Source organism: Oncorhynchus gorbuscha, linkage group LG06, assembly GCF_021184085.1.
Source record: "Oncorhynchus gorbuscha isolate QuinsamMale2020 ecotype Even-year linkage group LG06, OgorEven_v1.0, whole genome shotgun sequence".
Taxonomy (NCBI): domain Eukaryota; kingdom Metazoa; phylum Chordata; class Actinopteri; order Salmoniformes; family Salmonidae; genus Oncorhynchus; species Oncorhynchus gorbuscha.
Window position 1 is genome coordinate 8,372,240 of NC_060178.1, and position 15,000 is coordinate 8,387,239.

General features: G+C 49.2%; 1 protein-coding gene across 2 annotated transcripts in view; it reads right to left on the reverse strand.

Annotated features, from left to right (window-relative positions):
* Positions 1-15,000, reverse strand: part of LOC124037487 (unconventional myosin-Vc-like) — a 51,798-nt gene that overhangs the window by 22,878 nt on the left and 13,920 nt on the right. For both annotated transcript variants that reach the window (XM_046352235.1, XM_046352236.1), the window contains 2 exons: positions 2,656-2,778; positions 1,367-1,450 (listed from right to left, as the gene is read on the reverse strand). In XM_046352235.1, the coding sequence (XP_046208191.1) occupies positions 1,367-1,450; positions 2,656-2,778 (207 nt within the window). The remainder of the gene's footprint in view (positions 1-1,366; positions 1,451-2,655; positions 2,779-15,000) is intronic.

Below are 15,000 nucleotides of genomic sequence, written 5' to 3' on the forward strand. Positions count from 1 at the left end.
AATCGGTTACGTCACTTGCTCTGAGACCTTGAAGTAGTATTTCCCCTTGCTCTGCAAGGGCCGCGGCTCTTGTGGAGCGATGGGTAACGATGCTTCAAGGGTGAATGTTGTCGTTGTGTGCAGAAGGTCCCTGGTTCGCGCGAGGGGACGGTTTAAAAGTATACTGTTACAAGAGCACAGTGCAGAATGAGGTTAAGAAGAATCTTAGAGTGTCAGCTAAAGACTTACAGAAATCTCTGGAACATGCAAACATCTCTGTTGACGAGTCTACAAGAATGGTGTTCATGGGAAGAAACCGTTGCTGTACGTCTGAAATTCACAAAAGAGCACCTGGATGTTCCACAGCTCTACCGGCAAAATATTATGTGGACAGATGAAACTACAGTTGAGTTGTTTGGAAGGAACACACAACACTATGTGGAGAGAAAAAATGGCACAGCACACCAAGATCAACCTCATCCCAACTGTAAAGTATGGTGGAGGGAGCATCATGGTTTGGGGCTGCTTTGCTGCCTCGGGGCCTGGACAGCTTGCTATCATCAACAGAACAATGAATTCCCAGGTTTATCAAGACATTTTGCAGGAGAAAGTAAGGCTATCTGTCCACCAATTGAAGCTCAAAAGTAGTTGGGTGATGCAACAGAACAACAACCCAAAACACAGAAGTAAATCAACAACAGAATTTGTATTTATTTTACCTTTGTTTAACCAGGCAAGTCAGTTAAGAACAAATTCTTATTTTCAATGACGGTCTAGGAACAGTGGGTTAACTGCCTGTTCAGGGGCAGAACGACAGATTTCTACCTTGTCAGCTCAGGGAATTGAACTTGCAACCTTTTGGTTACTAGTCCAACACTCTAACCACTAGAAAATATGCCTTCTGGAGTGGCCCAGTCAGAGTCATGACCTCAAGAAAGCAGTTTACACCAGTCATCCCAAGAATATTGCTGAACTGAAACAGTTTTGTAAAGAGGAATGGTCCAAAATTCCTCCTGACCGTTGTGCAGGTCTGATCCGCAACTGCAGAAAACATTTGGTTGAGGTTATTTGCTGCCAAAGGAGGGTCAACCAGTCATTAAATTCAAGTGTTCACATACTTTTCCCACCCTGCACTGTGAATGTTAACACGGTGTGTTCAATAAAGACATGAAAACGTATAATTGTTTGTGTGTTTGTCTAGTGTTGCGACTTAGATGAAGATCAAATCAAATTGCATGAAAAAAATGTATGCAGAAATCCAAGGTAATTCCAAAGGATTCACATACATTTTCTTGCCAATGTATGTACATGCACTAAACAACTATATACATGTACATACAACAGTGAGTTAATAAACACTATAGGGATGGAACACAGCAGACAATACCTTACTGGTTGCCATGGTATCCACCAGCTCTTCATACAATGCGTCTCTGTTCTTCTCTAGAAAACCCCGGCATTGATATTCTACCTGTAACGGCACAAAACAGATTTCAAAGCAAAGCCACAGATTTCAGGTGTGTGTTGGTGAACAGGTGTACTAGACTGTTCAAATCAGTTATTAGAAAATATAAAAAAAATAGTTCATAGTTCTATTTTCAGGGATTTGTAAAAAAATATATATATATATATTTATATGACTACATTTCAATGTGATTCAATGGAACCCAACCTTGCTTCTCGATTTTTACATCAATGTATAATGTTCTTTTAAAAAAATAAATAGTTCATAGTTCTATTTTCAGGGATTTGTAAAAAAAAATATATATACATATATATATATATATATATAGAACTATGAACTATTTTTTTTTAAGAACATTATACATTGATGTAAAAATCGAGAAGCAAGGTTGGGTTCCATTGAATCACATTGAAATGTAGTCATTTCGGGAAAATAAAACTGAAAATACAATTGCTTCCTGATATGACTGAATTTAAATGGAATTCAGTCCGACCCTGCTGAGTTCCACAGTAAAACTCAACGGTGCCTGTGAAGGTACCACAGTAAAACTCAAAGGTGCCTGTGACTGTGATTGTACCACAGTAAAACTCAAAAGGTGCCTGTGACTGTGAAGGTACCACAGTAAAACTCAAAGGTGCCTGTGACTGTGAAGGTACCACAGTAAAACTCAAAGGTGCCCGTGACTGTGAAGGTACCACAGTAACGCAAAGGGCCTGTGACTGTAACACAGTAAAACTCAAAAGGTGACTGTGAAGGTACCACAGTAAAACTCAAAGGTGCCTGTGACTGTGAAGGTACCACAGTAAAACTCAAAGGTGCCTGTGACTGTGAAGGTACCACAGTAAACCTCAAAGGTGCTTGTGACTGTGAAGGTACCACAGTAAAACTCAAAAGGTGCCTGTGACTGTGATTTTATCACAGTAACTCAAAAGGTGCCTGTGACTGTGAAGGTACCACAGTAACGCAAAGGGCCTGTGACTGTAACACAGTAAAACTCAAAAGGTGACTGTGAAGGTACCACAGTAAAACTCGAAGGTGCCTGTGACTGTGAAGGTACCACAGTAAAACTCAAAGGTGCCTGTGACTGTGAAGGTACCACAGTAAAACTCAAAGGTGCTTGTGACTGTGAAGGTACCACAGTAAAACTCAAAAGGTGCCTGTGACTGTGATTTTATGACAGTAACTCAAAGGGCCTGTGACTGTGATTGTACCTTGTCAGCAAAATGTTGAATGATGAAGGCCTTGTTGGACATCCTGGGCTTCTCAAACAGAGGGTTGTCAGCCAGGTAGTTGTACAGCTTCTGAAGCCAGTTCTGATCTGTACCCTGGGGGAACTGGAGCGAGAGAGACACGGATTCCAATATTTTTTTTTATTTTACCTTTATTTTACTAGGCAAGTCAGTTAAGAACAAATTCTTATTTTCAATGACAGCCTAGGAACAGTGGGTTAACTGCCTGTTCAGGGGCAGAACGACAGATTTGTACCTTGTCAGTTCGGGGATTCAAACTTGCAACCTTTCGGTTACTAGTCCAACGCTCTAACCACTAGGCTACCCTGCCACCTCTACACTCTAACCACTAGGCTACCCTGCCACCTCTACACTCTAACCACTAGGCTACCCTGCCACCCCTACACTCTAACCACTAGGCTACCTGCCACCTCTACACTCTAACCACTAGGCTACCTGCCATCTCTACACTCTAACCACTAGGCTACCTGCCACCTCTACACTCTAACCACTAGGCTACCTGCCATCTCTACACTCTAACCACTAGGCTACCTGCCACCTCTACACTCTAACCACTAGGCTACCTGCCACCTCTACACTCTAACCACTAGGCTACCCTGCCGCCTCTACACTCTAACCACTAGGCTACCTGCCACCTCTACACTCTAACCACTAGGCTACCTGCCACCTCTACACTCTAACCACTAGGCTACCCTGCCACCTCTACACTCTAACCACTAGGCTACCCTGCCACCTCTACACTCTAACCACTAGGCTACCCTGCCACCTCTACACTCTAACCACTAGGCTACCAGCCACCTCTACACTCTAACCACTAGGCTACGCTGCCGCCTCTACACTCTAACCACTAGGCTACCAGCCACCTCTACACTCTAACCACTAGGCTACCCTGCCACCTCTACACTCTAACCACTAGGCTACCCTGCCACCTCTACACTCTAACCACTAGGCTACCCTGCCACCTCTACACTCTAACCACTAGGCTACCCTGCCACCTCTACACTCTAACCACTAGGCTACCCTGCCACCTCTACACTCTAACCACTAGGCTACCCTGCCGCCTCTACACTCTAACCACTAGCCTACCTGCCACCTCTACACTCTAACCACTAGGCTACCCTGCCGCCTCTACACTCTAACCACTAGGCTACCCTACCACCTCTACACTCTAACCACTAGGCTACCCTGCCTCCTCTACACTCTAACCACTAGGCTACCCTGCCACCTCTACACTCTAACCACTAGGCTACCCTGCCTCCTCTACACTCTAACCACTAGGCTACCCTGCCACCTCTACACTCTAACCACTAGGCTACCCTGCCACCTCTACACTCTAACCACTAGGCTACCTGCCACCTCTACACTCTAACCACTAGGCTACCCTGCCACCTCTACACTCTAACCACTAGGCTACCCTGCCGCCTCTACACTCTAACCACTAGGCTACCTGCCACCTCTACACTCTAACCACTAGACTACCTGCCACCTCTACACTCTAACCACTAGGCTACCCACCTCTACACTCTAACCACTAGGCTACCATGCCACCTCTACACTCTAACCACTAGGCTACGCTGCCACCTCTACACTCTAACCACTAGGCTACGCTGCCACCTCTACACTCTAACCACTAGGCTACCCTGCCGCCCCTACACTCTAACCACTAGGCTACGCTGCCACCTCTACACTCTAACCACTAACCACTGCCTACTGCCACCTCTACACTCTAACCACTAGGCTACCCTGCCACCTCTACACTCTAACCACTAGGCTACGCTGCCACCTCTACACTCTAACCACTAGGCTACGCTGCCACCTCTACACTCTAACCACTAGGCTACCCTGCCGCCCCTACACTCTAACCACTAGGCTACGCTGCCACCTCTACACTCTAACCACTAGGCTGCCCTGCCACCTCTACACTCTAACCACTAGGCTACCCTGCCACCTCTACACTCTAACCACTAGGCTACCCTGCCGCCTCTACACTCTAACCACTAGGCTACCCTGCCACCTCTACACTCTAACCACTAGGCTACCCTGCCACCTCTACACTCTAACCACTAGGCTACCCTGCCGCCTCTACACTCTAACCACTAGGCTACCCTGCCACCTCTACACTCTAACCTCTAGGCTACCCTGCCACCTCTACACTCTAACCACTAGGCTACCCTGCCGCCTCTACACTCTAACCACTAGGCTACCCTGCCACCTCTACACTCTAACCACTAGGCTACCTGCCACCTCTACACTCTAACCACTAGGCTACCCTGCCGCCTCTACACTCTAACCACTAGGCTACCCTGCCACCTCTACACTCTAACCTCTAGGCTACCCTGCCACCTCTACACTCTAACCTCTAGGCTACCCTGCCACCTCTACACTCTAACCACTAGGCTACCCTGCCACCTCTACACTCTAACCTCTAGGCTACCCTGCCACCTCTACACTCTAACCTCTAGGCTACCCTGCCACCTCTACACTCTAACCTCTAGGCTACCCTGCCACCTCTACACTCTAACCACTAGTCTACCTGCCACCTCTACACTCTAACCACTAGGCTACCCTGCCACCTCTACACTCTAACCACTAGTCTACCTGCCACCTCTACACTCTAACCACTAGGCTACCCTGACACCTCTACACTCTAACCACTAGGCTACCTGCCACCTCTACACTCTAACCACTAGGCTACCCTGCCACCTCTACACTCTAACCACTAGGCTACCCTGCCACCTCTACACTCTAACCAGTAGGCTACCCTGCCACCTCTACACTCTAACCACTAGGCTACCCTGCCACCTCTACACTCTAACCACTAGGCTACCCTGCCACCTCTACACTCTAACCACTAGGCTACCCTGCCACCTCTACACTCTAACCACTAGGCTACCCTGCCACCTCTACACTCTAACCACTAGGCTACGCTGCCACCTCTACACTCTAACCACTAGGCTACCCTGCCTCCCCTACACTCTAACCACTAGGCTACCCTGCCACCTCTACACTCTAACCACTAGGCTACCCTGCCTCCTCTACACTCTAACCACTAGACTACCCTGCCGCCTCTACACTCTAACCACTAGACTACCCTGCCGCCTCTACACTCTAACCACTAGACTACCCTGCCGCCTCTACACTCTAACCACTAGACTACCTGCCACCTCTACACTCTAACCACTAGTCTACCCTGCCGCCTCTACACTCTAACCACTAGACTACCTGCCACCTCTACACTCTAACCACTAGGCTACCCTGCCACCTCTACACTCTAACCACTAGGCTACCTGCCACCTCTCCACTCTAACCACTAGGCTACCTGCCACCTCTACACTCTAACCACTAGGCTACCTGCCACCTCTACACTCTAACCACTAGGCTACCCTGCCACCTCTACACTCTAACCACTAGGCTACCCTGCCGCCTCTACACTCTAACCACTAGGCTACCCTGCCACCTCTACACTCTAACCACTAGGCTACCTGCCACCTCTACACTCTAACCACTAGGCTACCCTGCCGCCTCTACACTCTAACCACTAGGCTACCCTGCCACCTATACACTCTAACCACTAGGCTACCCTGCCTCCTCTACACTCTAACCACTAGGCTACCCTGCCGCCTCTACACTCTAACCACTAGGCTACCCTGCCACCTCTACACTCTAACCACTAGGCTACCCTGCCACCTCTACACTCTAACCACTAGGCTACCCTGCCGCCTCTACACTCTAACCACTAGGCTACCCTGCCACCTCTACACTCTAACCACTAGGCTACCCTGCCACCTCTACACTCTAACCACTAGGCTACCCTGCCACCTCTACACTCTAACCACTAGGCTACCCTGCCACCTCTACACTCTAACCTCTAGGCTACCCTGCCACCTCTACACTCTAACCACTAGGCTACCCTGCCACCTCTACACTCTAACCTCTAGGCTACCCTGCCACCTCTACACTCTAACCTCTAGGCTACCCTGCCACACTCTAACCTCTCTAACCTCTAACCACTAGGCTACCCTGCCACCTCTACACTCTAACCACTAGTCTACCTGCCACCTCTACACTCTAACCACTAGGCTACCCTGCCACCTCTACACTCACCTCTACACTCTAACCACTAGTCTACCTGCCACCTCTACACTCTAACCACTAGGCTACCCTGCCACCTCTACACTCTAACCACTAGGCTACCTGCCACCTCTACACTCTAACCACTAGGCTACCCTGCCACCTCTACACTCTAACCACTAGGCTACCCTGCCACCTCTACACTCTAACCAGTAGGCTACCCTGCCACCTCTACACTCTAACCACTAGGCTACCCTGCCACCTCTACACTCTAACCACTAGGCTACCCTGCCACCTCTACACTCTAACCACTAGGCTACCCTGCCACCTCTACACTCTAACCACTAGGCTACCCTGCCACCTCTACACTCTAACCACTAGGCTACCCTGCCACCTCTACACTCTAACCACTAGGCTACGCTGCCACCTCTACACTCTAACCACTAGGCTACCCTGCCTCCCCTACACTCTAACCACTAGGCTACCCTGCCACCTCTACACTCTAACCACTAGGCTACCCTGCCTCCTCTACACTCTAACCACTAGACTACCCTGCCGCCTCTACACTCTAACCACTAGACTACCCTGCCGCCTCTACACTCTAACCACTAGACTACCCTGCCGCCTCTACACTCTAACCACTAGACTACCTGCCACCTCTACACTCTAACCACTAGTCTACCCTGCCGCCTCTACACTCTAACCACTAGACTACCTGCCACCTCTACACTCTAACCACTAGGCTACCCTGCCACCTCTACACTCTAACCACTAGGCTACCCTGCCACCTCTACACTCTAACCACTAGGCTACCCTGCCACCTCTACACTCTAACCACTAGGCTACCCTGCCACCTCTACACTCTAACCACTAGGCTACCCTGCCACCTCTACACTCTAACCACTAGGCTACCCTGCCACCTCTACACTCTAACCACTAGGCTACCCTGCCACCTCTACACTCTAACCACTAGGCTACCCTGCCGCACTCTACCACTCTAACCACTAGACTACCCCACTAGGCTACCCTGCCTCTACACTCTAACCACTAGGCTACCCTGCCATCTCTACACTCTAACCACTAGGCTACCCTGCCACCTCTACACTCTAACCACTACCCTGCCACCTCTACACTCTAACCACTAGGCTACCCTGCCACCTCTACACTCTAACCACTAGGCTACCCTGCCACCTCTACACTCTAACCACTACCCTGCCACCTCTACACTCTAACCACTAGGCTACCCTGCCACCTCTACACTCTAACCACTAGGCTACCTGCCACCTCTACACTCTAACCACTAGTCTACCAGCCATCTCTACACTCTAACCACTACCCTGCCACCTCTACACTCTAACCACTAGGCTACCCTGCCACCTCTACACTCTAACCACTAGGCTACCCTGCCACCTCTACACTCTAACCACTACCCTGCCACCTCTACACTCTAACCACTAGGCTACCCTGCCACCTCTACACTCTAACCACTAGGCTACCTGCCACCTCTACACTCTAACCACTAGTCTACCAGCCATCTCTACACTCTAACCACTAGGCTACCCTGCCGCCTCTACACTCTAACCACTACCCTGCCGCCTCTACACTCTAACCACTAGGCTACCTGCCACCTCTACACTCTAACCACTAGTCTACCCTGCCACCTCTACACTCTAACCACTAGTCTACCCTGCCACCTCTACACTCTAACCACTAGGCTACCCTACCACCTCTACACTCTAACCACTAGGCTACCCTACCACCTCTACACTCTAACCACTAGGCTACCCTACCACCTCTACACTCTAACCACTAGGCTACCCTGCCACCTCTACACTCTAACCACTAGGCTACCCTACCACCTCTACACTCTAACCACTAGGCTACCCTACCACCTCTACACTCTAACCACTAGGCTACCCTGCCACCTCTACACTCTAACCACTAGGCTACCTGCCACCTCTACACTCTAACCACTAGTCTACCAGCCATCTCTACACTCTAACCACTAGGCTACCCTGCCGCCTCTACACTCTAACCACTACCCTGCCGCCTCTACACTCTAACCACTAGGCTACCTGCCACCTCTACACTCTAACCACTAGTCTACCCTGCCACCTCTACACTCTAACCACTAGTCTACCCTGCCACCTCTACACTCTAACCACTAGGCTACCCTACCACCTCTACACTCTAACCACTAGGCTACCCTACCACCTCTACACTCTAACCACTAGGCTACCCTACCACCTCTACACTCTAACCACTAGGCTACCTGCCACCTCTACACTCTAACCACTAGGCTACCCTGCCACCTCTACACTCTAACCACTAGGCTACCCTGCCGCCTCTACACTCTAACCACTAGGCTACCCTGCCACCTCTACACTCTAACCACTAGGCTACCCTGCCGCCTCTACACTCTAACCACTAGGCTACCTGCCACCTCTACACTCTAACCGCTAGGCTACCCTGCCACCTCTACACTCTAACCACTAGGCTACCCTGCCACCTCTACACTCTAACCACTAGGCTACCCTGCCACCTCTACACTCTAACCACTAGTCTACCCTGCCACCTCTACACTCTAACCACTAGGCTACCCTGCCACCTCTACACTCTAACCACTAGACTACCTGCCACCTCTACACTCTAACCACTAGGCTACCTGCCACCTCTACACTCTAACCACTAGTCTACCTGCCACCTCTACACTCTAACCACTAGGCTACCTGCCACCTCTACACTCTAACCACTAGGCTACCCTGCCGCCTCTACACTCTAACCACTAGGCTACCTGCCACCTCTACACTCTAACCACTAGGCTACCTGCCGCCTCTACACTCTAACCACTAGGCTACCCTGCCACCTCTACACTCTAACCACTACCCTGCCGCCTCTACACTCTAACCACTAGGCTACCCTGCCACCTCTACACTCTAACCACTACCCTGCCGCCTCTACACTCTAACCACTAGGCTACCTGCCACCTCTACACTCTAACCACTAGGCTACCTGCCGCCTCTACACTCTAACCACTAGGCTACCCTGCCACCTCTACACTCTAACCACTACCCTGCCGCCTCTACACTCTAACCACTAGGCTACCCTGCCACCTCTACACTCTAACCACTACCCTGCCGCCTCTACACTCTAACCACTAGGCTACCTGCCACCTCTACACTCTAACCACTAGGCTACCTGCCGCCTCTACACTCTAACCACTAGGCTACCCTGCCACCTCTACACTCTAACCACTACCCTGCTGCCTCTACACTCTAACCACTAGGCTACCCTGCCACCTCTACACTCTAACCACTACCCTGCCGCCTCTACACTCTAACCACTAGGCTACCCTGCCACCTCCACACTCTAACCACTACCCTGCCGCCTCTACACTCTAACCACTAGCCTACCTGCCACCTCTACACTCTAACCACTACCCTACCACCTCTACACTCTAACCACTAGGCTACCTGCCACCTCTACACTCTAACCACTAGGCTACCTGCCACCTCTACACTCTAACCACTAGGCTACCCTGCCACCTCTACACTCTAACCACTAGGCTACCCTGCCACCTCTACACTCTAACCACTAGGCTACCCTGCCACCTCTACACTCTAACCACTAGGCTACCTGCCGCCTCTACACTCTAACCACTAGGCTACCTGCCTCCTCTACACTCTAACCACTAGACTACCCTGCCACCTCTACACTCTAACCACTAGGCTACCTGCCACCTCTACACTCTAACCACTAGTCTACCTGCCTACTCTACACTCTAACCACTAGGCTACCCTGCCACCTCTACACTCTAACCACTAGGCTACCCTGCCACATCTACACTCTAACCACTAGGCTACCCTGCCACCTCTACACTCTAACCACTAGGCTACCTGCCACCTCTACACTCTAACCACTAGGCTACCCTACCACCTCTACACTCTAACCACTAGGCTACCCTGCCACCTCTACACTCTAACCTCTAGGCTACCCTGCCACCTCTACACTCTAACCACTAGGCTACCCTGCCACCTCTACACTCTAACCACTACCCTGCCGCCCCAGGGAACAGTGTTAGAAATACGTAACAACAGTCTGGTCTAGTGGTAGAGCTACAGCCTATGGAATACACAAAGTCTCTGGTGAAGGGAGGGTGTGTGTGTGTGTGTGTGTGTGTGTGTGTGTGTGTGTGTGTGTGTGTGTGTGTGTGTGTGTGTGTGTGTGTGTGTGTGTGTGTGTGTGTGTGTGTGTGTGTGTGTGTGTGTGTGTGTGTGTGTGTGTGTGTGTGTGCGTGTGCGTGTGTGTGTTTAACTATTATTGTGAAGTCCCCACAAGATTAGTAAAATTTAAAAAATGTTGACCAACTGTGGACATTTTGTTCATCCCCACAAGGTCAAATGCTATTTCTAGGGGGTTTATGGTTAAGGTTAGTATTAGTGTTAGATTTAGAATTACGTTAAGGGTTAGGAGCTAGGGTTAGGATTAGGGTTAGGAGCTAGGGTTAGGATTAGGGTTAGGGTTAGGATTAGGGTTAGGATTAGGGTTAGGAGCTAGGGTTAGGATTAGGGTTAGGAGCTAGGGTTAGGATTAGGGTTAGGGTTAGGAGCTAGGGTTAGGATTAGGGTTAGGAGCAAGGAGCTAGGTTTAGGGTTAGGAGCTAGGGTTAGGGTTAGGATGAGGGTTAGGAGCTAGGGTTAGGAGCTAGGGTTAGGATTAGGGTTAGGAGCTAGGGTTAGAATTAGGGTTAGGAGCTAGGGTTAGGTTTAGGGTTAGCAGCTAGGGTTAGGGTTAGGATGAGGGTTAGGAGCTAGGGTTAGGAGCTAGGGTTAGGATTGCAGTTAGGAGCTAGGTTTAGGATTAGGGTTAGGAGCTAGGGTTAGGATTAGGGTTAGGAGCTAGGGTTAGGATTAGGGTTAGCAGCTAGGGTTAGGGTTAGGATGAGGGTTAGGAGCTAGGGTTAGGAGCTAGGGTTAGGATTAGGGTTAGGATTAGGAGCTAGGGTTAGGATTAGGGTTTGGAGCTAGGGTTAGGATTAGGAACTAGGGTTCGGAGCTAGGGTTAGGATTATGGTTAGGGTTAGGAGCTAGGGTTAGGATTATAGTTAGGAGCTAGGTTTAGGATTATGGTTAGGGTTAGGCGCTAGGGTTAGGATTATGGTTAGGAGCTGGGGTTAGGATTGTGGTTAGGAGCTAGGGTTAGGATTATGGTTAGGGTTAGGAGCTAGGGTTAGGATTATGGTTAGGGTTAGGAGCTAGGGTTAGGAGCTAGGTTTAGGATTATGGTTAGGGTTAGGAGCTAGGGTTAGGATTATGGTTAGGAGCTACGTTTAGGATTATGGTTAGGGTTAGGAGCTAGGGTTAGGATTATGGTTAGGAGCTAGGTTTAGGATTATGGTTAGGGTTAGGAGCTAGGGTTAGGATTATGGTTAGGAGCTCGGTTTAGGATTATGGTTAGGGTTAGGAGCTAGGGTTAGGATTAGGGTTAGGAGCTAGGGTTAGGATTAGGGTTAGGAGCTAGGATTAGGATTAGGGTTAGGATTAGGAGCTAGGGTTAGGATTAGGGTTAGGAGCTAGGGTTAGGATTAGGGTTAGGAGCTAGGGTTAGGAGCTAGGGTTAGGATTAGGGTTAGGAGCTAGGGTTAGGATTAGGGTTAGGAGCTAGGATTAGGATTAGGAGCTAGGATTAGGATTAGGGTTAGGAGCTAGGGTTAGGATTAGGGTTAGGATTAGGAGCTAGGGTTAGGATTAGGGTTAGGAGCTAGGGTTAGGATTAGTGTTAGGAGCTAGGGTTAGGAGCTAGGGTTAGGATTAAGGTTAGGAGCTAGGGTTAGGATTAGGGTTAGGAACTAGGGTTAGGAGCTAAGGTTAGGATTATGGTTAGGAGCTAGGGTTAGGATTATGGTTAGGGTTAGGAGCTAGGTTTAGGTTTTGGGTTAGGAGCTAGGTTTAGGATTATGGTTAGGGTTAGGAGCTAGGGGTAGGATTATGGTTAGGGTTAGGAGCTAGGGTTAGGATTATGGTTAGGGTTAGGAGCTAGGAGCTAGGATTAGGGTTAGAAGCTAGGGTTAGGTTTAGGGTTAGGTTTAGGGTTAGGAGCTAGGTTTAGGTTTAGGGTTCGAAGCTAGGGTTAGGGTTAGGATTAGGGTTAGGAGCTAGGGTTAGAATTAGGGTTAGGAGCTAGGGTTAGGTTTAGGGTTAGCAGCTAGGGTTAGGGTTAGGATGAGGGTTAGGAGCTAGGGTTAGGAGCTAGGGTTAGGATTGCAGTTAGGAGCTAGGTTTAGGATTAGGGTTAGGAGCTAGGGTTAGGATTAGGGTTAGGAGCTAGGGTTAGGATTAGGGTTAGGAGCTAGGGTTAGGATTAGGGTTAGCAGCTAGGGTTAGGGTTAGGATGAGGGTTAGGAGCTAGGGTTAGGAGCTAGGGTTAGGATTAGGGTTAGGATTAGGAGCTAGGGTTAGGATTAGGGTTTGGAGCTAGGGTTAGGATTAGGAACTAGGGTTCGGAGCTAGGGTTAGGATTATGGTTAGGGTTAGGAGCTAGGGTTAGGATTATAGTTAGGAGCTAGGTTTAGGATTATGGTTAGGGTTAGGCGCTAGGGTTAGGATTATGGTTAGGAGCTGGGGTTAGGATTGTGGTTAGGAGCTAGGGTTAGGATTATGGTTAGGGTTAGGAGCTAGGGTTAGGATTATGGTTAGGGTTAGGAGCTAGGGTTAGGAGCTAGGTTTAGGATTATGGTTAGGGTTAGGAGCTAGGGTTAGGATTATGGTTAGGAGCTACGTTTAGGATTATGGTTAGGGTTAGGAGCTAGGGTTAGGATTATGGTTAGGAGCTAGGTTTAGGATTATGGTTAGGGTTAGGAGCTAGGGTTAGGATTATGGTTAGGAGCTCGGTTTAGGATTATGGTTAGGGTTAGGAGCTAGGGTTAGGATTAGGGTTAGGAGCTAGGGTTAGGATTAGGGTTAGGAGCTAGGATTAGGATTAGGGTTAGGATTAGGAGCTAGGGTTAGGATTAGGGTTAGGAGCTAGGGTTAGGATTAGGGTTAGGAGCTAGGGTTAGGAGCTAGGGTTAGGATTAGGGTTAGGAGCTAGGGTTAGGATTAGGGTTAGGAGCTAGGATTAGGATTAGGAGCTAGGATTAGGGTTAGGAGCTAGGGTTAGGATTAGGGTTAGGAGCTAGGGTTAGGATTAGGGTTAGGAGCTAGGGTTAGGAGCTAGGGTTAGGATTAAGGTTAGGAGCTAGGGTTAGGATTAGGGTTAGGAACTAGGGTTAGGAGCTAGGGTTAGGATTATGGTTAGGAGCTAGGGTTAGGATTATGGTTAGGGTTAGGAGCTAGGTTTAGGTTTTGGGTTAGGAGCTAGGTTTAGGATTATGGTTAGGGTTAGGAGCTAGGGGTAGGATTATGGTTAGGGTTAGGAGCTAGGGTTAGGATTATGGTTAGGGTTAGGAGCTAGGAGCTAGGATTAGGGTTAGAAGCTAGGGTTAGGTTTAGGGTTAGGTTTAGGGTTAGGAGCTAGGTTTAGGTTTAGGGTTCGAAGCTAGGGTTAGGTTTAGGGTTAGGATCTAGGGTTAGGATTATGGTTAGGGTTAGGAGCTAGGAGCTAGGTTTAGGGTTAGGAGCTAGGTTTAGGTTTATGGTTAGGGTTAGGAGCTAGGGTTAGGTTTAGGGTTAGGAGATAGGTTTAGGTTTTGGGCTAGGATTAGGAGCTGGGGTTAGGTTTAGGGTTAGGAGCTAGGGTTAGGTTTTGGGTTAGGAGCTAGGGTTAGGATTAGGGTTAGGAGCTAGGGTTAGGTTTAGGAGCTACGTTTAGGTTTTGGGTTAGATTTATGGTTAGGGTTAGGAGCTAGGAGCTAGGGTTAGGTTTAAGGTTAGGAGCTATGTTTAGGTTTAGGTTTAGGAGCTAGGGTTAGATTTAGGGTTAGGAGCTAGGGTTAGATTTAGGGTTAGAAGCTATGTTTAGGTTTTGGGTTAGGGTTAGGAGCTAGGGTTAGATTTATGGTTAGGGTTAAGAGCTAGGAGCTAGGGTTAGAGGTTAGGGAAAATAGAGGTTTGAATGTGACTGAATTGTGTGTCCCCACAAGGTTAGCTGTACAAGACTGTATGTGTGTGTGTGTGTGTGTGTGTGTGTGTGTGTGTGTGTGTGTGTGTGTGTGTGTGTGTGTGTGTGTGTGTGTGTGTGTGTGTGTGTGTGTGTGTGTGTGTGTGTGTGTGTGTGTGTGTGTGTGTGTGTGTGTGC